The sequence below is a fragment of the Camelus dromedarius genome, chromosome 10 (genome assembly GCF_036321535.1).
Source record: "Camelus dromedarius isolate mCamDro1 chromosome 10, mCamDro1.pat, whole genome shotgun sequence".
Taxonomy (NCBI): domain Eukaryota; kingdom Metazoa; phylum Chordata; class Mammalia; order Artiodactyla; family Camelidae; genus Camelus; species Camelus dromedarius.
The window spans coordinates 67,732,653-67,757,331 of NC_087445.1; the positions used below are offsets into that span (position 1 = coordinate 67,732,653).

General features: G+C 39.2%; 2 protein-coding genes across 2 annotated transcripts in view; one reads left to right on the plus strand and one right to left on the minus strand.

Moving 5' to 3' along the window:
• The window catches only part of LOC105105948 (uncharacterized), a 28,152-nt gene extending 16,014 nt beyond the window's left edge, over nucleotides 1-12,138 (minus strand). Inside the window, exons 1-3 of the mRNA XM_010999775.3 lie at nucleotides 11,168-12,138; nucleotides 1,337-1,446; nucleotides 807-936 (exon numbers count right to left, since the gene is read on the minus strand). Coding sequence (XP_010998077.3) covers nucleotides 807-936; nucleotides 1,337-1,446; nucleotides 11,168-12,123 — 1,196 coding nt within the window. The 5' untranslated portion in view covers nucleotides 12,124-12,138. The remainder of the gene's footprint in view (nucleotides 1-806; nucleotides 937-1,336; nucleotides 1,447-11,167) is intronic.
• On the plus strand, nucleotides 702-1,643 carry LOC105105944 (olfactory receptor 1J4). Its single transcript, XM_010999771.3, has one exon. The coding sequence runs from the start codon at nucleotides 702-704 to the stop codon at nucleotides 1,641-1,643; it is 942 nt and encodes a 313-aa protein (XP_010998073.3).
• Nucleotides 12,139-24,679: the final 12,541 nt, after the last annotated feature.

Consider the following 24,679-nt stretch of genomic DNA (forward strand, 5'->3'; position numbering starts at 1 on the left):
TTAAGTACTAGTAAATATATATATATATATATATATATATATATATATATATATATATATATATATATTTACACACACCAGTAATATTTTGAAGGTGATATTGTGAGACTGAGCTCAGAGAAACTTTGAGTTCTATCAACAGGTATGTTTCTTCTCTCTTCAACCTTTATACATAATGGAAACATTGGCTATTTATTTTTGATCCACTTCCCTTTGAGTCTATGTTGTTGAAATTTCCATACACTTTACTAATGACCGGATTTTAAAGTCAGATTTCAAGTTTTATATGTTACAACTTGAAGGTCAAACATTATGATTGATTTTAAATATACAGAAACGGAATAGAAATTAGGGGGATTTTGGCTTACTCTGACTCTGCTAAGACAGTGTGACACTTTCTCTTTATAGACTAGACACAGCTGCAAACTACGACTTAGAGGCTGCCTCTCCCTTAGATGACGGAAAAATGCCACTGGGCCAGTGTCTCTTCTATATCTAACTCTCTTCTCTGTTGGCATGTTCTCTCATTTTACATGATAATACCATCCACTTTAATGGATTTTTGCAGGGACATGGCAATGCAGAATATTGGGATATTCACCAGTAGGAAGGAACTAATTTTTATCTGCCTGCTGTAAATCAAAATTTGTTGGTTTCTGCTTCTTCCCCTGTCCTTTCATCCCAGCAGACAGGAGAGGAGCATGAGGAGGGAGAATCAGAGCAGTGTGTCCCAGTTCCTGCTCCTGGGGCTCCCCATCCGGCCAGAGCAGCGGGGCGTGGTCTTCGCCCTGTTCCTGGGCGTATACCTGACCACGGTGCTGGGGAACCTGCTCATCATCCTGCTCATCAGGCTGGACTCTCGCCTCCACACCCCCATGTACTTCTTCCTCAGCCACTTGGCCTTCTCTGATGTCTCTTTCTCATCTGTCACTGTCCCTAGGATGTTAACGAGCATGCAAACTCAGGATCAATCCATCCCCTATGCAGAATGCATAGCACAGATGTATTTCTTCATATTTTTTACTGTTCTGGACAATTTCCTTCTCACCTCAATGGCATATGATCGGTACGTGGCCATCTGTCACCCTCTGCACTACACCACCATCATGAGAGAGGGACCGTGCACCTTACTAGTCACTGTATCTTGGATTCTGTCCTGTGCCAGTGCCCTGTGTCACACCCTCCTCCTGACCCAGCTGTCGTTTTGTGCTGACAACGCCATTCCCCATTTCTTCTGTGACCTTGATGTCCTGCTCAAGCTCTCCTGCTCAGACACATCGCTCAATGAGCTGGCCATCTTCACAGTAGGAATGGCAGTCATTATCCTCCCACTTACATGCATCTTGATCTCTTATGGCCGCATTGGGGCCGCCATCCTGAAGGTTCCATCCACCAAGGGCATCTGCAAAGCCTTGTCCAAATGTGGCTCCCACCTCTCTGTGGTAGCTCTGTATTATGGAACAATTATTGCCCTGTATTTTTTCCCATCATCCAGCACGGCCAGCGACAAGAACATAATTGCCTCTGTGATGTACACAGTGGTCACACCACTGCTGAATCCTTTCATTTACAGCCTAAGGAACAGGGACATAAAGGGGGCCCTGGACAAACTCTTCAACAGGGCAATAGTCTTGTCTCAATGACATTTGCTCATCTTTATAATAGACACATATATTCACAAACTCCAGGTCCTACACCTGTCATCTTGAGCCCAGCATGGAACAAACACTTAGCAAATATTGATAACTTGAATTTCATTCTGTTACAATTATTCTCTCTCTTCCTAGCAATTCTTTAGTATAAATTGATAATTCTGAGTTGATATTATTGATTATTGTTCTTGTGTATTAGATTGAGAAATTACATAGCACGTAGAACTTATGTCTCTCTTCCTATTTCCTGGGAATCACATTAGTTCTTTTCTAAAAAAAAATACCTCTAGAGAGGCAAAATTGACATGCAAATGTTGTGTGTTTAAAATGTACAACTCGATGTTTTAATGTGTATACGTTATGAAATGATCACTCCAATCAAGTTAATGAATGTATTCATCACCTCCATGTAGTTACCATTTTATTTGTGTGTGTGTGTCTGGTGAGAAGACTTAATTTAAGATCCGCTCTACTGCCACCCCAGGCAACGTTGCCAAGGCCACCTTTGACGCTGATTTTCCCAAATGAAGCGTCTCATAGGTTTAGAACAAAGTTTGCTACATTTTGGAAAAACATGAATGTATGATATGGTCACAAGTTTACCAATTCTTCTGGAAGTTAAAAATTATTGAGACTTCAGCTGACTAGTTTATATCCTTCTCAAAAGTTAAAGTTAACATTATTTCTTTCAAAGTGTAACAATATACAGACTTTTCTTAGAAGAGGGGAATCATAAATCTCAGAACCAGGAGTTACAGCATTTACCTGTCAGCTTTGGATATTATATACATAGATATTTTCATATTTCAATAAATTATGCATTTATTTAAATGTATAAATATAATACAATATAAATGATATTTATAATAGAAATATATAACATACTATAAATATTATTTATAATTATAATATAAATATTATATATAAGTATATATAATCTATATATTTATATTTAAATAAATTATGTAATCTATATGTCTTTATTTATATAAAATATATGTTTATATTTAAATAAATTGTATATAGATAGATATATAATTTCAACTACGACATGTATTTTAAGAATAAAAATATGGTCCTATTTCGTCACAGATGGAAGGGGACAAGTGGGTCTACTAAAGAGTTAGAATCACTTCGCTTCTGAAGGAAAAAAATAATCCACATGCATTAGATGATTATTTTTGAATCCAAGGGGCTTTTTTTTAAAAGAAGAAGCTATAAATGAAATCAAGACAGAGCTAAATATGCATAAAATTTAATTTATTTGTCATTAAGGATAAGAAGTTGGAGTTAATACCAGAAAAATAGCGGCTCTCCTTTTCTTATAGACTCTGTCATTCAAGAGCCACTTAGCGAGTGACCTGCTCTATGTCAGGCAGTGCACCCAGCCCTGGTCATTCAGAGCTGGATAAAGACACAACCTCCATGTTAAAGAAGGAGACGTTCCAGTAGTGTAGAGACAGGTGAGCTAAAATTGAGCATGAGTTTACAAGTGCTCTAACAGCATACTGCTGCTGATTGTGCTTACTACGCATGCTTACTGTGTGTCAGGCACTGTGGTAAAAGCTTTACCTGTATTACCTATTTTAATCCTCATACAATCCAGTGAAGCATGAACTGTTATTTTCTGTGGTCTCAGTTGAGGAAACTGAGGCTTAGAGACAATGACGTCAGTAGAAGTGGTAGCAGCACGAGGGAGGCTGTCGCTGATGCCGCCGGGACATCAGTGAGGGCTTCACAGGGGAAGCAGGTCTGGAGCTGGGTGCGGAAGGAGGTTCAGGATTATGATACGTGATGGGAACAATGGCAGTCTAGGCAGGGGGACAGAGGGAACCAGGGCATTGAAACAGACAGCAAGTTCAGGGAAACGTAAAACGTTCGGTGTTGCTAAAGCCTGTGTGCGTATGAGCCAAGTGAGGATCAAGAGATGAGACTAGAGCAGCAGACAAGGACTCTGATGCCCTGGCAGGGAGTTTAGATGCTGCCTTGCAAGTGATCAGGTGCCGCTGACTGGGGGTGGGTGGAGGACGGATGAAACCTGGGGAAGGTTATGTTCGTGTTTTATAAAGATGACTCAGGTGACCGATGGATGAGGTGGTTGGGCAATGGAGTGGAGAGGCTGGAGACAGGGAGCTCAATTAGAAGGTCCCTGCACATCCAGGTAACATGGATGTGCCTGAATGAAGGCAAGGGCAGGGGAATGGGGGAGAGAGTGCCTTTGAAGCACTAGGAAGGGCTAGTCTGGTCTCAATAATTGATGGGAAGTAGGTGGTGGAAGAAGGACTAATCTTGATTTCTGGTTCTGTCAACTGATATTTGAGAACAGAATGGGAGGCTGGCACTTTGAGTTAATTTTGAATAGGTTTAACAGTCAAAGTGAGGGAACGAGTTTCTGACCACCTGCTTTCTAAAAACAGGTTCCAAGCAAGAAGGAGGCAAGTACCCTAAATAGATAAGGGGCACCAGCAATCTCTTCATCACCCCGCCCCACACTGATCCCAATTAAAAGCACATCCTACTCACTCTACACACCAAAATGCAGAGAGTGAGAAATAATGTCTGCTTTCGTGTGAATACCTTAATGTCAACATCATATTAACCTTATTTAAATGAGGCACCTAAAAGGAATAGAAGTTTGAATTTAGGGATTAAGGGTGGGGATGATGGGATGTATCCAGGAACAAAGAAGTTTGGAAACTTGAACACAGCGGTAACTATTCTGGTTGGGTGGGAACCAGTCCCATCTCCTAGTCTGCCTGGGTCCTGTGGGAAGAACTTCAGTCCAGCCCCAGACAGCATTCAAACAGGTACCGCACTGTCCGTGGAGTAAGATTTCCTGCGGGTCAGGATGAGTGAAGAAGGGGAGCTGGCTGGGCCAGTCTGAGCAGCAGGTTCAGGGTATCAGAGGGGGCATGAGTGCGGGGATAGCGGGTGCTGTGTCCTGTACTCTGACTTCTCAGCCTCCCTCAGGTCCATGAGCTCTGTCATCAGGAGCCTTAGAACTCTCCCGGGGGCTCCCTCCTGTGAGAGCTGATCATGGGAAGCAGAGGGTATTTTCTTGCCAGCTCAAAGGACAGAAGAGAGCTCGAGATGAACGGCAGGGTGAGAGTGTCAGTGCCCCACCCGCTGTAGGACAACAGATGTCAAGAGAATGAAAGGAGAGTTCTGGATAAGGAGATGAGAGCAGGAGTCCAGGGTTGCAACTGCCCTAGCTCTGATTATCTGCTAAAGCCCTCCTCCCCAATCAAGGACCCAGAGAGACTATCATAAAGGAGATCCGGAGAGAAGAACAGATGTCCCATTCAGATCATCAAACAAATGGAACCCTCAAGTACTAAGATGCGGTGTGCTGCTTGAAATGACTCACACCTGTAGTTTCCATTGCTGAAGCCTGGGAGAGTCTGAGTCCATGAAGGATGCTCAGTAATTATTCATTGACAAAAATATAGGAATTATGAAACATTTTAAGACAGGTTGACTCTGAGAAACAGACTGCTTTGGGGAGGGTTTTTAGGCAGCCAGTAAATTTTGGCCACAGCAGAGGGAATGAGGAGTCAAAATTATATGGTCCTTATTTTTCGTGTGTGTTGAGGGGTAGGAGGTAATTAGCTTCATTTATTTGTCATTGTTTAGAGGAGGTTCTGGGGATTGAAGCCAGGACCTTGTGCATGCTAGGCATGGGCTCTTCCACTTGAGCTATACCCTCCCCCTATGTCCTTATTTTTAGACAATAGTATTTTTTAATGTTTTTAAGATTCTGAGAGGCAGAAGAAAACTTAGAGGGCCCTAAACAAGTTATCGTCTATTTCTGCAATTAATTTAAGCCGCTGGTGACCCTTTTAGATCTGAAGGCAAACCTAAAGGTGAATAACCAAAGAGAATCTGCCGTGTTCACACCTACTAGTCACAAAAAGGATGCTGGCATTGGACATTTCTGACTTTCCTCAGCTGAAACAGGGAGACCAGAAAGGCGTTTTTGTGTGGACTTATGTTTTCAATTCCTCTGAGTGTGCACCTAAGAGTAGAATGGCTGGGTCATGTGGCAAATCTATGTTTACTTTCTGAGAAACTGAAAAGTGTGTTCCAACGTGCGTGCACCATTTCATATTCCTACCAGCCACGTATTAGGGTTCCAATTTCTCTACATTCTCACCTACTATTGCTATTGTCAGTCCTTTTTATTTCAGTCATACTAGGTGGATGTGAAGTGATGTCTCATTGTGGTTTTGACTTGCATTTCCCTAATGACTAATGCACGCTGAGCATCTTTTCATGTGCTTACAGTCAGCAACCTCAGAGCAAGGTGATTAGCTTGGCCATTGAAACCTTTACCCTTTTTCTGGTAACTTCTTCCCCATATTTTCCTTGAGCGCTCTTGGATTTTGTGATCTTTACCACCAATCTGTATGCCCTGAAAAATCCAGACTGTACTAAATATCTTAGCACTGGTGTTCCTCTTCCTTGACCTTATGAAAAATTACTGTCAATCAGACATGCCAACTGAGGGAAATAGAAAAGTTATTATTCAATAGTTTTATCAGTAAATGTTAGAGAAATCATCAGTTGGCATTCAGATTCCATTCTGACCTTGTTATAGGGTAACTTTCTATAGTTTATAGGCTGGAAAGAAGAAAGGAATACTTTCCCCAGACTCCTCTGCAGTTTGGGTCCTGGATGTGGATTCAGTTCTACAGAATAGACACACTTACGTGAAATATGGACAACTCAAATGAAGTGGAAGGCATTAAGACTGGTTTTTGTTGTGGGTTTTTTTTTTTTTTCTTTTTTGGCCGTTTCTACTGTCAGATGTCTTCATGGAGATTTTTTTATTTGAACGGAATTTCAACGTCCAGTGTGTATACAGATGCGGAGAGGCAGTTGATTTGGGAGTGGCAGCTGGAGCCCCCTTTTCAGTGTCTAGCCATCAGGTTACTGGGAGTCAACATGTAATTTTGATGGTGATTCCTGATCCTTGGGATGCAGCTGCCCTGATGTGCTCTTGAATTCAATAGTTCCAAAGGCCGTCTTCTGACTCCGCTTCTTCCCAATTGAGTAAGAGATAGAAGCACTCCATGTAGGTCAGATTACTATTGTTCTTAAGGTAATTCTTGGAGAGTCATCCTAGAGCCTGTGATTCTATAACACTTTCAATGGGTTTGTAAGCACCCAATTCCCTGAATTAACTTCACTTCTGCTTAAAATACCAAAGGTGGTTTCCTCTTCCTTACCCAGCACCTTGATAATAGAATAAATAACAACCTGTAGACTTAATCTTGAAATAATTATGACACCAGGCTCCTTATGTTCATGTGGATAGATAGAAAACTCCTTCAGTCCCACATGAAAACATCACAACTAATTTCTAATACAGAAGGAAAAATTGCTTTTATTTTTGAAATACTTAATTTTCTTTAAGAAGTTCTCAGCCTTTCTCCCTTGTGGCACAATATATAATAACCTAATTTAGCATCTGTTTGTTGGCAGCATGGAATTTTCTAGTAATTCTCTCATAAAGGGAAAGATTGATTTTATCTCCAGAACAAGTTCCAGGTAAAAAAAGTATAGGTATTGGCTAAAATAAGTCAATATTAAAAAATTCAAATATATTTAAATTCACGATTATTAAAGTAATATTTTAGTACAGAAAGTGTGGGAAATACAAGTTGGAAATGGACGTTGAAGAAAGAACACAATGATCAGGCACAATTCCTTCATCTTGGGAGAGCCACTCAATATTTTGGTGTACTCTGTTCAAGTTTTTTTTAAACTAAATATTATGAATAATGAATAATGAATTTAGAATGAATTCGGTAATAATGTTTCCTGTTAACATTATTCTGTGTTAAAAATACATAATCAAATACTGTACCTCAATAAATATAGACAAATAAATAAAACACATTATCAAGTAATTGGAAAGCCCACACAATAGTTCATCATATCAACATACCATTATTTAATTAACTAAGCTGTAGTGACTAAAATCTGAGTGGTTTCTGTTGCTCTTACAAGTAATACCGTTATATATAAAATCTTGACAATTTTTTTTTTTTGCTGTTTCATTGATCAAATTCCTGGTAATGAAAGAGTAGGTCACAGGGTACAAATATTTTCAGTGCTCATAATAAGAATGATCAACTCATTTCCTGGAAGTCTATGTCAATCTAATTCCCACCACCAGTAGCATTTGAGAGTATTTTCTTTACCTACCTCCGTACAGCATCATTTAGTATCATTTAAAATCCAATTTTATCTAGCAAAATGACAACCTACAGAATGGGAGAAAATTTTTGCAAAAGATGAAACTGACAAAGTCTTGATCTCCAGAATATATAAGCAGCTCATACGACTTAATAAGAAAAAACAAACAACCCAATCCAAAAATGGGCAGAAGACTTAAACAAGCAATTTTCCAAGGAAGAAATACAAATAATCAATAGGCACATGAAAAAATGCTCCATATCACTAATTGTCAGAGAAATGCAAATCAAAACTACAATGAGGTATCACCTCACACCAGTCAGAATGGCCATCATTCAAAAGTCCACAAATGACAAATGCTGGAGAGGCTGTGGAGAAAAGGGAACCCTCTCACACTGCTGGTGGGAATGCAGGTTGGTGCAGCCACTGTGGAAAACAGTATGGAGATTCCTCAAAAGACTAGGAATAGCCTTACCATATGACTCAGTCATCCTGCTCCTGGGCATATATCCAGAAGGAACCCTACTTCAAAATGACACCTGCACCCCAATGTTCATAGCAGCACTATTTACAATAGCCAAGACATGGAAACAGCCTAAATGTCCATCAACGGGTGACTGGATAAAGAAGAGGTGGTATATTCATACAATGGAATACTACTCAGCCATAAAAACTGACAACATAATGTCATTTGCAGCAACATGGATGCTCCTGGAGAATGTCATTCTAAGTGAAGTAAGCCAGAAAGAGAAAGAAAAATACCATATGAGATTGCTCATATGTGGAATCTGGAAAAAAAAAAAAGAACATAAATACAAAACAGAAACAGACTCATAGACTTAGAATACAAAGTTGTGGTTGCCAAGGGGGTGCGGGGTGGGAAGGAACAGACTGAGAGTTCGAAATTTGTAGATACTGACAGGCATATGTAGAATAGATAAACATGATTATACTGTATAGCACAGGGAAATATATACAAGATCTTGTGGTAGCTCACAGCGAAAAAGAATGTGACAATGAATATATGTATGTTCATGCATAACTGAAAAAGTGTGCTCTACACTGGAAATTGGCACAACATTGTAAATTGACTATAACTCAATAAAAAATGTGAAAAAATAAAATAAAATAAAATGCAATTTTATCTAACAGTAGTCTAAGATATAAATTAGGGATGGTATTACTTCCAAAAGTCTTTACATTATGATTCTGTGATATGTAAAGGATTATTTACATTCCCAAAATGCATTAGTTGTAATATCTATATCTATCTGTATCTCTGTCTATCTATCAATTTATCTGTCTATCTATCTATCATCTGTGTATCTATCTATATCCCATAGGATTTAGGGGGATTCTTAGATATGGTAAAAAGTCTCTAAACTTTCAGTTATAAGAGAAATATTTTTCCCACCAAAACATACTAAATATTGATTAGAGGTTTTAAAATGTGAAATGAAACACATACAACTTTTGGACAAAAAGGTAAGCACCAGTGACTTTTTGACTCATGAAGTCCTTATTTAGGATAAATATGTTTATCCCCTCTGATGAAACAGTACCCCTTTTACTTTCTAAGTCTCATAAGGGGCAGAAGAGGTTGAGGACATGACAAAAGGAGAAATGGATGAGGTATAACCATACTATATTCAGCAATATCCCGACACCTAAAATTTTCTGGACTCAGGACTATCCTATCCATTTGAGATTGATTTGGTCAGAAAAGTTCACCTTTGAAAGTATAAATAGTCCTGTGGAAGAATGAACCTTAGTCCCAAATCAAGTGCATGTTTTTTTAAAGGGATTTCATCATATTTAACTGAGAGCTCCAGGAATGAGAGTTTTGACAGAGATCACTACAGAGTCTATTGACAAGGGAATAGGCTGTAAGTATCCTGGTGTATCTGGGTGACTGGAGGGCAATGGTGGGGATAATTAGAGGTAGGGATTTTGTTCAGAAAAAAGAGAGATATTACCGACAAAGACAAAAGTTGTTTTTCTTTTTTTTTTAACCTTTGCTTCTGTACTGGAAATTGCAGTGGTCAGGGACAAGTGACCCAGTTCAAGGCCAGGTGGTCTAGTCAGATTTCCCTAGTTGTCTCATTATTCCCACCCCTTATATTCCAAGGAAAAGGGACAGAGTGTGGAAAGGACAACAGCAAAGGGAAATGCATGCAGGTGCAATCTTCCTCCTTGAAAATCTTCTTCCTTTAACAAGATTTATTGTACAATGCATCAAAACATCACAGCCTCATTTTGGAAAACTTGGTCCAGGATGAACTTGATCTTGAAACCTCAGAGAGCTCTGTTTAGATGTTTCTTTTTCACTCTGGGGTGACTTACTAATCATTGGAACATTTTTTGTGCCAACCCCCAAATTTTATTTGGGTTCTAAAGATATCTACAAGTTTTGAAACATGTAGAGATAAAAAGAAAACAATAACCTATAATAATACTGCTTAAAAAAAACAATATTAAGCTTTGTGACATCTTAGAACACCAATTTCCTCCAGACTACTTTTCATCAAATTATTGCCCTAAAAGTTCCAGTGCTCATTTGATTTATCATTTGTACTTTTTTTTTTGTCATTTTCTATTTTAAGGTAAGGTTTATGAAAGAATTCAGAGAACAAATCATGCACTTAGTACAAAACTGGTACACGGTAGCCACACATAAATGTTGACTCTGTTTCATCCATCCATCACAACAGAAAGTAGTGCTCTTAAGTTAAAGAAATAAAATATCAAGGAAATACCATAAAATATATGTTAATTTAATTCTTATTCTCCTATTGTGTTCATTCAATATACATCACCATCTTCATAATGTTGTATAATACATATAGGATGGATATTGGAATTAAGCTTCCCTAGTTTGGGGACGTTATTTAACATTCTGAGTCAGAGTTTTTCACAAGCCTATCTCAAAGAACGGATATGGAGAACAATGAGGAACATAGTAAATGCTCATTAAATGTTTGTATTCACATCCCTTCACCTCATCCCATGGCCCCAAGGGCAGAATTACTTGGCTCCAGAGGGTACATGGAATATCTTAGCTCATGCTGGCTAATAACCTGGTTTAGAAATGAGGAGCGGGGTATGGTGTCCTTTTCTTAGTAATGGTTGCTTTACTGTGTTCAGGAGAGAGACTCAGAACATCTCACGCCACAGCTGAGTAAAGGAATGGAAATAGCCTTTTGTTACACCCCTCAGTGTTACCTGATAACCTTCCCCTAAAATCAGTCTGGGTGGTGGAATCACTGAAATGATGGAGGGCAGGGGCTGACTGGTATACCAGGATCGGGCATCACTATTCAGGTAAGAAGAGAGTCTTCCAACTGCCAAAGAGTTTACCCAAAGCCTCCTTCATGTCTTTGTTCCTCAAGCTGTAGATGAATGGGTTTAGCATGGGAATAATCACCATGTAGAGAATGGCAGCCCTGCTTTCCCTCTCTGCAGAGTGTGTTGATGGAGGAAGCAAATACACACCCATAAGAGACCCGTAGAAGAGCAGTACCACGGTGATGTGAGAACCACAGGTAGAGAAGGCCTTCCATCGCCCTCCAGGAGATGAGATGCCAAACACCGCCCAGGAAATGCAGACATAGGAGAGGATGATCAGCATGAGAGGAGCGGTGAGGAACAGCAGGCCCACGGTGATGATCATCAGCTCGTTAATGCGCGTATCTGAGCAGGCAAGCTTCAGTAGAGCACTGGGATCACAGTAGAAGTGGGGGATGGCCTTGTGGCCGCAGAAGGCCACGCGGGTCATCAACAGCGTGTGTATCAGTGCGGGACAGTTGGTTAGCACCCAGCACATGCCCAACATTTGTGCACAGAACTGGGGACTCATTGCTGTGTTGTAATGAAGTGGTAGGCAGACGGCCACATAGCGGTCATATGCCATCATAGCCAGAAGTAAGTTGTCCAGGCCACCAAATGTAAGGAGAAAATAGAGCTGTGCAAAGCACCCAGTAGAGGAGATGGTCTGGCTCTGAGTATGCATATTGGCCAACATTTTGGGGATTGAGGTAGAAGTAAAACAGGCATCGGTTAACAAAAGGTTGGCCAGAAAGAAGTACATGGGAGTATGGAGGTGAGGGTCAGAGATGATGGCCAGGATGATGAGCAGGTTCCCCATCACAGTGACCAGGTACATGCCCAGGAAGGTGACAAACAGGAGAGGTTGCTCCTCTGGCCGTTCAGAGAATCCTAGAAGGAGGAAGTCTGAAATAGCAGTTTGGTTCACCCGGTTTGGTTTTCCCATCCCCTGTAGTTCTTGTTATGTGTGGAGATAAAACCTTTCCATGGGTCACCGTTTAATCAATTCACACATAGCATCTGTGTAGCCAGAACTGTACTGAGAAAAGGAAAGAAAGACAGGAACTTGGCAATGAGAATCTCTGGATCTCACTGGGGATGTGAGAAAATATCCATGGGGCATTTAGAGACCACGCAAGAGAAGAGCCATGCAAATATGACCTGTGCTTTTTATGCTACAAGAGGGTCCTGAGAAGAGAGATCATTGTGACCAGAGAAGTCCGTGTAGGCTATTGGAGGAGATGAGAATTAAGCATATCCTTGAGGGCAAGATTGGAAAAGTCATTTTTGCTTACTGAGTAAAAAGGAGGTGCATGGTCCCTCCTCCACCCCTCCCCACCACCCCCACACACAATAGGACAAGATAGTCACCTTTCTACTTATGTCCCCAATCCCTAGAATTTCACCCAAGCCATTCAGCTGCAGTCCTTATACCCTTGCCTGTCTGGGGGCTTTGGATCTGGGGGCTGAGGGCAATGACGGTGATGTCCCATTCTCCCCACAAACATGGCCGGGGTGCCACCTGTCTCTCTATCACTCTCTCTCTCTTAGCCCTGTCCTCTTGTCCTTTTGCTCCTCTGTACCTGGATTCACTCTGAGAACAGTTATTCCACCTGGTCTCTTGGACATAATCATTATCCATATGTTCCAGATACCTTGATGGCACTGTTTCGGTCTTCACAAGACTATGGAGTAGGTATTGTTGCCCTCCACACTTTGCAAATGGTGAAACTGAGTCCTAGAGATATCTGAGGTACTCAAGATCAGATAGTTAATGAATGCAGGTATGTCTGCCTAAAAGCTCTGTGACCCCACCCTACACCGGTACTCAAGCTCTGATTTTACTTTTCATCAGAGGGAAGAATCAGGAAAGGAATCGGGCTCTGGTTGCCGCGGCTTGAACGTAGCCACTCTCTTCTGTTCTCCCTGGATTTAGAGCCAGCTAGTGCGAGATGTCATTTCATGTTGGCCTTGGCCTTAGAAGTTTTGTGAAGATGCTGGTATGCCATTTGTTCTTTGGTTCATAGAGAAGCTTCTGACCTTAGGCAGACACTCAGATTATCTGCTGCAGAAACTTCTGCCTAGTCATTGGGCTAGGAAGGGAGTGGTGTGTGTCGTGTGTGTTGTGTGTGCATGTTTGTGTATGTGTGTCCTATCCCTTCCAGATTCTCACCTGTCAGTGTATGGATCAGTTTTAGGCATCTTCAAGTCCTCCGATTCTCTCTCCTGGGTGGTAAATTCACGATGAGGAACTCCCTGAATTTTCTGACTCGGTCAGTAAGGTTGGGGTCTATTGAGTTCAGGGGTCATTAGGAACAGCAGGAGTGTATGAACCATTTTTTCGGCTTTCTTAGGTCTGGGAAGACAGGAGTTTTTCTTAGGGTTTTAAAGGCTCCGAGGAACCATCCCCCAACGTGCTCATTAGAGCCAACCTCTGTGTCATTGTGCAGCCTGTTCTCCAGCCACCTCTGCCTGGTCCTGGGGGAATGGAGGGCTTCTCTTTCCCAGGGGGTCAGCTCTCAGATGTGGGTCTCCTGAATGTGACTCGGAAGCCTCTTGCTGGGATGCAATACACTTCAGCCTGACCAGCTGGCCTCCTGGGAACTCCTGCCTATGCACTGGACAATTTGGTGCCTGTCTCCTGTCTTGGGTAAAACTGGGTTGAGGGAGACATCAGGAGCTTAAAATATGACCACTTCTGCTGGTGATTTCTCTAAACAGAGTAATCCTAATACAAAGCAATATTAACTACTATGTATAAAACAGATAAACAAGTTCATACTGTATAGCACAGGGAACCTTATTCAATATCTTGTAGTTATTTATGGTGAAAAAGGGATATGAAAACGAATATATGTTTGTTCATGTATGACTGAAGCCTTGTGCTGTACACCAGAAACTGACACAACATTGTAAACTTACTATACTTATATATGTGTATATATGTGTGTGTGTGTGTGTGTGAGTGTGTGTTTATATATAAAACAAAACAACTCCTGAAGTCCTAAACGCTCAGTGAAATGAGGCAGCCTGTATAGAACACACCAGTCATAACGTCTGATAGGTAACAGCTAAACATGCTGCATCTCCTCTGGTTTTGTTAATACTAGCTAGCACTTATTGGACACTTTCATTATGTGGTCACAAGGAATACTCACCCCCAAGCTTTGGCTGCAGGAACTGTTATCATCCCCATTTTAAAGATGAGAACACTGAGGCCCAGTGAGGACAATGACTTGACCAAGGTCATAAAACTACTAAATGGAGTAGGGGAGAATTCCAGCCTAGGTCTGCAGGACTCTAGGGTCCTTCTTTTTTTTTTTTTTTTTTTTCAGGGAGAGATGGGGCAGGGTACAGCACAGGGAGATTGGGAAAGGGACAGAAGGAGACAATGGGACCTTGGAGAGAGCCCTTGAGAGGGAGGGTGGCACGAGGAAAAGAAGAAAGGATGGAGTGGCTAGAGTCCATGCTCTCAACCACCACACTCTGTTCCAGTATCACTGTTGCTTTTAATCATTAATAATTTCATAGATACAAAACAATCTCATTGTTCTAATGTCCATGTTATCAGTAAGATTGGTTATCAGTAAGAATGAATATTTCTTTCATCTAATTTTTAACCATGCGTTAATTATTCCTCAAATTATCCTGTTAATATATTTGTCTTTTTTTTCTATGAGGGTGTTTTTAAGTGAATATTAAAAGCGATAAAACAAAATTGAAACATTTTATTCTGGGTGTTTTTGTGGGTCCTTGCCATTCCAATATGCATAGCAATTATTTAAAATTATTTTTTGCAGTCAACATCAGCAAATATTTGACCTTGAGATTTTTTTTTTCATTGCTTTTATACTAAAAAGTCCTTTCCATCTCATGGATCAGGGAAATTCCATCTAGTTATTTCTTTGAAATTTTAATAACTACAGTTAAATCTTTAATTTACTTGCAATTATGTTGTGGTATGGTGAGAGAAAAGGATCTAACTTTACTTTTAATTTTTCACACATAGCCGGTTTTATCAGTTTCACTTTTTAATAACTCATGCATTCTCCATGTGTTTGTTAGTTCTGAGTACCTATTCCTGGCCTTTCCACATTGCCTGGCTGTTCACATTATGGCAGCAGGCTTCTGAAACGGGGCATTTTTGAGAGCAAACAATCTAAGAGGTCAAGGTGGAAGTTACATGGAAATCCTAGACTCTCACTGTCACTGCCTTTTATAGGTCAGACAGTCACTAAAGCCAGGCCAGTGACTGAGGGAAGGAAGTTAAGCCCCATCTCTCCGTAGGAAGAACAGGAAAGAATTTGGGGCCCTCTGTAATTTACCATGGCCAGAACTCTTGCCGCAAATTATTTACATTCTTCCCACATTCGAAATAGATTCACTCCAGTAAGCCAGAAAAAGAAAGAAAAATACCATATGCTACCACTTATATGTGGAATCCAAAAAGACCCCAAAAAGACACAAATGAACTTATTTACAAAACAAAAACAGACTCACAGACATAGGAAACAAACTTATGGTTAGGGGTGGGGTTAGGGGGAAGGGGGTGGGAAGGGATAAATTGGGAGTTCGAGATTTGCAGATACTAACCACTATGTATAAAACAGATAAACAAGTTTCTACTGTATCGCACAGGGGACTATATTCAATATCTTGTAGTAACTTACAATGAAAAAGAATATGAAAAGGAATATATGTATGTATATGTATGACTAAAACATTATACTGCACACCAGATACTAACACAACATTGCAAACTGACTATAGTTCAATAAAAAATTTGAAAATTTTTAAAAAAATGGATTCACTCCTTCCCCAAACCCATAATCTCATCCCACTGCAACATCAAACCAATATCCAAGATCTTGACATCTAAAGAAGGTCCTGATGAAAATGTGTTTCCTTAGATGCATCTCTCTGTGTGTTGTTCCTCTCAAACTGAAGACCTGGGAACTTAAGAGGAGGCAGACAGACGCACAAAGCTGTGTTTCCTTCACTCTCATTGCTGCTGATACCTACTGATGGATAAACCACACAGGAGAAGCTTATAAAGCAACCAGCCAACAGCCTGTCAGAGAGAGTGTGTACTCTAGAGCTCCGGCTTGCACCTCTCCATTCTCTGATCAAAGAATAAAACTTTCCTTTATTCTGAACTGAACTCAGTCTCCTTCTCCTGGCATGAGCAGCACGTGGCAGGAGGACCCTAGCTGGAGCCAATTCGAAAAGGTTGGTCACAGTAGTGATGAAAGTGTCCCTGACTCTGTTTCCAGGGGAAAAGCTTCCAGTGTTTCAGCACCGAGTCTGTGATGTCTTCTATAGAAATCCTCCATCAGATTAAGGATGGTCCCTTCTACTCCTAGTTTCCTATAGGTTTTTACAGTGAATGGATGTTGAAGTTTATCAAATGCTTTTTGTTGCATCTGTTGAAATTTTGAAATAATTATTCTCCTTTTTATTAAGGAAATGAATTTCACTGATTTTGAAATGATAAACTAACCTAGCTTCATGAAATAGACCCTTTGGTTCAGTGTAGTATGCTTTTTGTCTTTTCCTAGATTTAATTTTCAAATATTTTGTTTAGAATTTTGAAACTTGAAAGATTGGTCTTTGATTTTCCTTTCTTGTCATATACCTCTTAGATTTTGGCATTAGGGCTATGCTTGCCTCATAAAAACAGTTACAAACTTTTTCCTCTTTTACTATTCTGGTGAAGAGTTTGTGTCAGACTGTAGTTATTTCTTCCTTAAATATTTGGAAGAACCCATCAGTGAAATCTTCTGAGACTTGATAGTCCCTTGGGGACCATTGATAATGGATTCAATTTCTTTAGTAGATATCAAACTACTCAGATTTTCTCTTCTTTTGTCTGTATTAATATAGTTTTATTTTTGAAGCATTTGTCCATTTTATTCAAATGTGAAATTTATTAGCTTCCTCACATTGTCTTTATATTTAAAAAAACTGAAGGGTTGTGAAAAACACAAATAATACCTGTAAAAGTTAATAAATGTTTACATGTGCATATATTCATGTACCACTGTACAGATAAAAACATAGGACATTTCCATCACCCCAGTTTTCCTCAATATTACCCCAATGGTAAACTGTACCCTTGCATTTATTTATTATATTAAATTAATTTCAGCACCTACCCAGAAATAAAAATCCTAGCTTAGATGGTTTCACTGTTTAATTCTCTCAATCATTTAAAGAAAAATTAAAATTAACCTTAGACCAATGCTATAGAAAGTAGACAAAAAGGGAACAGTTAATTCATTTTATGAAGCTAGAAAAAGTTGACAAAAAGAAAATTACCTTTATAACAACCCAAATTTGTTCCAGTTAACTATCACTGTGTAACAGACATCCCCCAAATTTAGTGGCTTTAATGACAATTACATTTATTTTGCTCATCTTCAGTTTGATCAGTTTGGTTTAAATGGCTCTTCTCTGCTCCATGTAATGTCAGCTTGTTGGGTAGGAGGCTGCAGACTGGACTATCTATATACTTGTTCACTCACAGGTCTGGTGGTAAATGCTGAGTGTTGGCTGGGACCTTAACTGGGACAGTTAACTGGAACACCTATACGTCATTTCTCTGTGTAGTTTAGACTTTCTCATGACATGATGTCTGGGTTCTAAGGTCAAGGTTCCAGATGTTCAGCCACAGCAATCAGGCAAGAGAGAGAAATAAAAGGGATCCAAATTGGAAAAGAAGGGGTAAAAGTGTCACTATACGCTGACGACATGTTACTATATATAGAAAACCCTAAAAGGTCCACACAAAAACTACTAGAGCTGATCGAAGAATTCAGCAAGGTAGCAGGTTACAAGATTAACGTTCAAAAATCAGTTGCATTTCTTTATACTAATGATGAATCAGCAGAAAAAGAAAGTAAAGAAACAATCCCCTTTAAAATAGCACCCAAAGTAATAAAATACCTAGGAATAAATCTAACCAAGGAGGTGAAAGGATTATACACAGAAAACTATAAACCATTGATGAAGGAAATTAAAGAAGACTTTAAAAAATGGAAAGATATTCCATGCTCATGGATTGGAAGAATCAATATTGTTAAGATGGTCACACTGCCCAAGGCAATCTACAGATTTAATGCAATCCCTATCAAATTACCCAGGACATAGTTCACAGAACTAGAACAAATCATAATAAAATTTATATGGAACCATGAAAGACCTAGAATTGCCAAAGCATTACTGAAGAGAAAGAAAGAGGCTGGAGGAATAACTCTCCCAGACTTCAGACAATACTATAGAGCTACAGTCATCAAGAAAGCATGGTATTGGTACAAAAACAGACATATAGACCAATGGAACAGAATAGAGAGCCCAGAAATGAAACCACAAACTTTTAGTCAACTAATCTTCGACAAAGGAGGCAAGAATATACAATGGAATAAAGACAGTCTCTTCAGCAAATGGTGTTGGGAAAACTGGACAGCGCATGTAAAACAATGAAGCTAGAACACTCCCTTACACCATACACAAAAATCAACTCAAAATGGATCAAAGACTTAAACATAAGACAAGATACAATAAACCTCCTAGAGGAAAATATAGGCAAAACATTATCTGACATACATCTCAAAAATTTTCTCCTAGAAGAAATAAATGCAAGAATAAACAAATGGGACCTAATGAAACTTACAAGCTTCTGCACAGCAAAGGAAACCAGAAGTAAAACAAGAAGACAACCTACGGAATGGGAGAAAATTTTTGCAAATGAAACCGACAAAGGCTTGATCTCCAGAATATATAAGCAGCTCATACGACTCAATAAGAAAAAAATAAACAACCCAATCCAAAAATGGGAAGAAGACCTAAACAAGCAATTCTCCAAGGAAGATATACAAATGATCAAAAGGCACATGAAAAAATGCTCAATATCACTAATTATCAGAGAAATGAGAATCAAAACTACAATGAGGTATCACCTCACACCAGTCAGAATGGCCATCATTCAAAAATCCACAAATGACAAATGCTGGAGAGGCTGTGGAGAAAAGGGAACCCTCCTACACTGCTGGTGGGAATGCAGTTTGGTGCAGCCACTATGGAAAACAGTATGGAGATTCCTCAAAAGACTAGGAATAGACTTACCATATGACCCAGGAATCCCACTCCTGGGCTTATATCCAGAAGCAACCCTACTTCAGGATGACACCTGCACCCCAATGTTCATAGCAGCACTATTTACAATAGCCAAAACATGGAAACAGCCTAAATGTCCATCAACAGGTGACTGGATAAAGAAATGGTGGTATATTTATACAATGGAATACTACTCAGCCATAAAAACTGACAACATAATGCCATTTGCAGCAACATGGATGTTCCTGGAGAATGTCATTCTAAGTGAAGCAAGCCAGAAAGAGAAAAAAATACCATATGAGATCGCTCATATGTGGAATCTAAAAAACAAAAACAAAAACAAAAACAAAAAACAGAGCGTAAATACAAAACAGAAATAGACTCATAGACATAGAATACAAACTTGTGGTTGCCAAGGGGGCGGAGGGTGGGAAGGGATAGACAGGATTTCAAAATTGTAGAATAGATAAACAAGATTATACTGTATAGCACAGGGAAATACACACAAAATCTTATGGTAGCTCACAGAGAAAAAAAATGTGACAATGAATATATATATGTTCATGTATAACTGAAAAATCACGCTGAACACTGGAATTTGACACAACATTGTAAAATGATTATAAATCAATAAAAAATGTTTAAAGAAAAAGGTTCCAGATGTTCAACATCATTAGTCATGAAATGCAAATTAAAACTACAATTTAATATTGATACATTCCTTCTTGAATGGTGAAAGTTAAAAATACCAAGTGACTGGAACTCTCATATAGTGCTGAAGGAATGTAAAATTGTACAACTGCTTTGGAAAACTGGAAGTTTCTTATAAAGTTAAACATACACTCATTATATAAAACATATTCCACCCAAAGACTTGTATTTGGCAGTTCATAGCTGCTTTATGCATAATGACCAAAAAGTAGTTACAGCCAAAATGTCCATCAATGGTGAAGGCATAAACAAATCGTGGTATATTAATACAATAGAATACTACTCACTAATGAAAACATAAATTATTGATTTTTGCCACAACATGGATGAATCTCTAACATTTTGTGCTGAGCGGGAGAAACCAGATACAGTAGTTAAGATGCCATTTATTTGATTCTCTGGAAAAGGCAAATCTAACCTATAATGGCAGAATTCAGGTTGCTGGCTGCATGAGACTGGGAGTGGGAGAGGGTGTTGGTTGGGATGTGGATACAATGGAACTTTAGGGGATGATGAAAATACTCTATGTCTAGATTGTGGTAGTGTTTGCACAGGTATATAAATTTGTAGTACTCTGAAATGTGCACATTAAAAGGGTGCATTTAATTTTATGTCAATTATACTTCAATAATTTTAAAATAAAATAGATTTGAAAATAAGATAGATTAAAGAATGTATAGAGTTATGGATAGATGGATGAGTTCAAGTAAGCATAATAAAATGTTAGAGTTTAAATCAAGGTGGATAGTATTAAAAAAGTTCACTGTAGAATTCTTTCAACTTTGTTATGTTTGAAAATGTCTGTAGTAAAACGTTAGGGAAAAAGACTGATGCTACTAGTTATATTGAGAATATATAGCAACTGGAACTCTCAATTATCTTACGTGGGCGTGTCAATTGTATAAATGTTTTGGAAAAGAGTTTGTCTACATATAAAAAAGCCAAATATTGCTTCCTCTATTACCCAGAAATATCTCTTCTAGGTGTGTATCTGAGAGAAATAAGTGAATATGGCCACAAAAGGCATGTTTAATGATGCTCCTACCAGCTTACTCATAAGGACCAAAGTTGAAAGCAATCCATGTCTAACAAGAGAGAAATGAATGGGTAATCTGGCTGGGAAATCTTTTTTGAGGAAAGCCAATGCCAGTATTCTTTCCTGCTCAGCTAGTTGGACTCCAAAGAAAATTTTTATAATATTCTGCATTTGTGAAAGAGGTCTGGCAGCAAAACCCAGATAAAGGGCTGTGGGTTTCACCACTCAGCATTTTTTTCTTTTTTCTTTTCTTTCCTTTTTATTTAACTGAAGTATGGTCAATTACAATGTGTCAGTTTCTCGTGTACAGCACAATGTCCCAGTCATGCATATATAAATAAATGTTCATTTTCATACTTTTTCATTAAAGGTTATTACAAGATATTGAATAGTTCCCTGTGCTATACAGGAGAAATTTGTATTTTTTATATCTATTTTTATATATAGTGGCTAACATGTGCAAATCTCAAACTCCCAAATTTATCCCTTCCCACTCACTTTTCCTTGGTAATCATAAGATTGTTTACTATGTCTGTGAGTCCACCACTGAGCATTAATGTTATATATAGTCATCTAATCCCCCTGTTTTTTTATATGAGTCACTAATCTGAACTGCACATGGCAACGTCTGGTCCCAACATTCTCCAGAAAGTTAACTTTCCAATTTCTGCTAGGATAGGACAGTATTCCCATAGTGAGGAGTGAAAACTAGAATCTAGGGGTTCGACTTCTTCTGAAATAGCTATCACCTCTTAGTTTATTTCCCATTCACTCTCAGATCCAGAGGCACTCAGAGCTTCCAGTTTCTGGGCCTTTTGTAGATTCTTCAATATTGACAAGATTTGATTCTTTTGTTTTATCTACTGCCAGTTTAGTATCCAGCTTTTCCATGTCTGTTAACGCATTTACCACTATCAAAGAAAAATTGCACCACATGGAGTTAAATGAGCAAGGAAGACTTTAATCAAGACTACTGTAATAGGGGAGAGAAACTGAACTCAACTCTGCTGAAACAAAAGGCAGGGTGTGGTTCTAAAAGCTGGAGTTAGATAGTGGAAAAGTACTGGAGGATGTTATAAAGAAGGTAGGTCAATGGTATAGGGCATCTGTGTTTGCTAATTGGCCTCTAATGAAGTTAGGCTCCTACTTTCACAGAGACTGAGGAGACAGGGGTTCTATCTTTCCTGATGATTACATTTCAAAGGGATGGTTCCCAGGACCTTGAGAAAACATCCCTAGGTTGGAAGAACTAGGTTGTAACTGGCAAGAGCCTAGGAGAAGATTTACATCCCAAAGAGGAAAATAAAGAATTTTACAATGCAATTTTTCTAAAGTAGATGTTCAAAAAAAAAAAAACACACATTGAGATCAGCAGCCAATAATCAGGAAAAGACTGTCTAACATTTAGTCAAGTTGAGGGCAGTGAGAACATCTTGATCACCGCTCACTCATCCGTCTGCTTTCCAACTTCCGAAATTTACTATTGTTTGCTTTCCACGCTTCTGGGTCCTTGTGAGTTTTATGCTTTTCCAAAAAATCACTTTGCTTTTAGTAGTTTTGGAGATGGAAAGGTGATTTTAATTTAACCTCTTTAACCAGAAGCTTGAGAATTTTTTAAGAAACGCATGTCATATGCCACTAAACTGTATATGTAGATATTGGAAGTTCCTGGATTTCTTTAAAGAAAGAGCTTAGGGACAGGAATCTTGTTGCAAGAGGGCAGCTAGGAGATCTATTTACATAGAAAATGAATTTTCGCCGTAGGCCATGGTTAAAAATCAATACAAATAGCATAGCTCTTGAATGTTTCTGTTTATCAAGAGAAAGAAGTAAAGCTTCCAAAAATTTTAATGAAGCCAGCACTGTACTAATTTGGTCTGCTACATGAGATACAGAGGCAAAAAAAAATGGGGCTATTATGACAATTAGCTCTAACTAGGCTCTAGGGAACCCTTTACCGTGACTCCCTGTCGGTATATGCCCAAAGTACAGCCCTGTTCAGCCTCCTCCTGGTGTTAGCCTGATGAGCCAGCTCCCTGTTTCCAAGTCACTTGTTCAGGCTTCAAAATAAAAATATAAAATACTTCAAAATTCCTGGAGACCTGGGTTGAGTGGTATCAGGGTACCACGTGCCCCAGATCATTTTAAATACTCAGTGCAGACCCTTTTCTTTCTGATCTTCTCTGTTCCAGCTGGAAAAGGTAACTATGATTACCCCAACTTCCCCTTCAGACCTAGCCCTCACTTGGCTTTGTAATCCTTTGTTGATCTCTTGGGCTCCTCACTGGGAATCCTAGTCTCACTTTCTCTTGCTCCCTTCCCCCTCAAACTTACATCCGTTTAGTTATCTGACTTATGCTTCTGCCTATTTGCCACCTGTATTTATTATTCTTGACCCTGAATCCTGATTCCACGTAATCTCATCACAAAGGTTGGCAGGAAGAATCTGAGCTCTTCCCTCGTTCTTCCCAAATGAAAGACATCTACAGTGACTTCTCAGTAAGCAGGGTAGCAGTGAGAAGAGAAATTTGAGACACACAGTTGCAGGCTAGCAGGTCGTGCCTTTGGAATCATCTCTCCATCATGTCCAAGCCAGCTCTTAGCTGTTGGCAGACACAGTAGGTGAAGAAGCAGCAGAAGTAAGTAAAGGGACCTTATCAGCCAAGATGACAGAGGCAGAGATTGCCCCAAGGTTCTGGAAGCACCTCATTGCTGTCTCTAGGGCTACACAGTTTTCTGAGGCTATAGTCAGGATGAAGGATGAGAAACTCTTTAAGAGAAAGAAGAACCAAGGGATAAGGCAAGAGATAGTAGCATAAGACTCTTAAGTAGAGAAGAAAAAAGGACAAAGGTTAAAAGCTGGGCTTACAATAGAAAGTTCTGAACCTTTTTTTTTTTTTTTTTTTTGAGAATTTGGAAAATATTTTGATGTCAACTGGTCGGTTCCACAGACTGAGGGACACTATAGGAATAGACTGATCAAGGCATTACATGCAAAAGAGATAATGAAAGAGATGCAGCTCTGTCCTAAAATACTTTAGTACCCTTGAGAGGCTAAAATGGAAAAAAACGGACTTTATTTCTGAAGGCAGGATCTGCAGGTCAGGAAAGCACCCTCCCCTTAATAAGATGCGCAATCATTTGAGTCTTAAGAGTCTGTCACCTTCCAGGACAGGGTTATTCGAATGTGCCCAGTTAGAGGCATCATATTCTCCACGAAAAGATGGAGTAGGGGAGAAAATTAACTTAGCTTGTGGACTTCCGGTCTCTCAAAAGAGGTGATATAGCTCTGAGGTATGTTCTTCAATTAGTGTAGGGGTCGAGAGTAAAGAAATACGTAATCGTGCTCAGATAATTCTCCTATTAAAGCCTGGAGTATTAACTTCAAAATATGAACAAAGTTTCAATAAATATTCTAATAACCTGTAGGCAAGTTTTTCTTTAGTGTGGATTTTAATAGAAATCAGTCGTAGGAACATATTTAGTCTGTACAATATTAACAAAAATAGTGAAAAATGGAAGGATAGCTGCCTTCAAAGAAAGGTCACTAGTGAAGAGCCTGAAAACCCTGGTTCTTGGACCATATCTTCTAGGACACAAAGTAAATTGTTTTAATAACTTCACTTTTTTTGAACCTTAG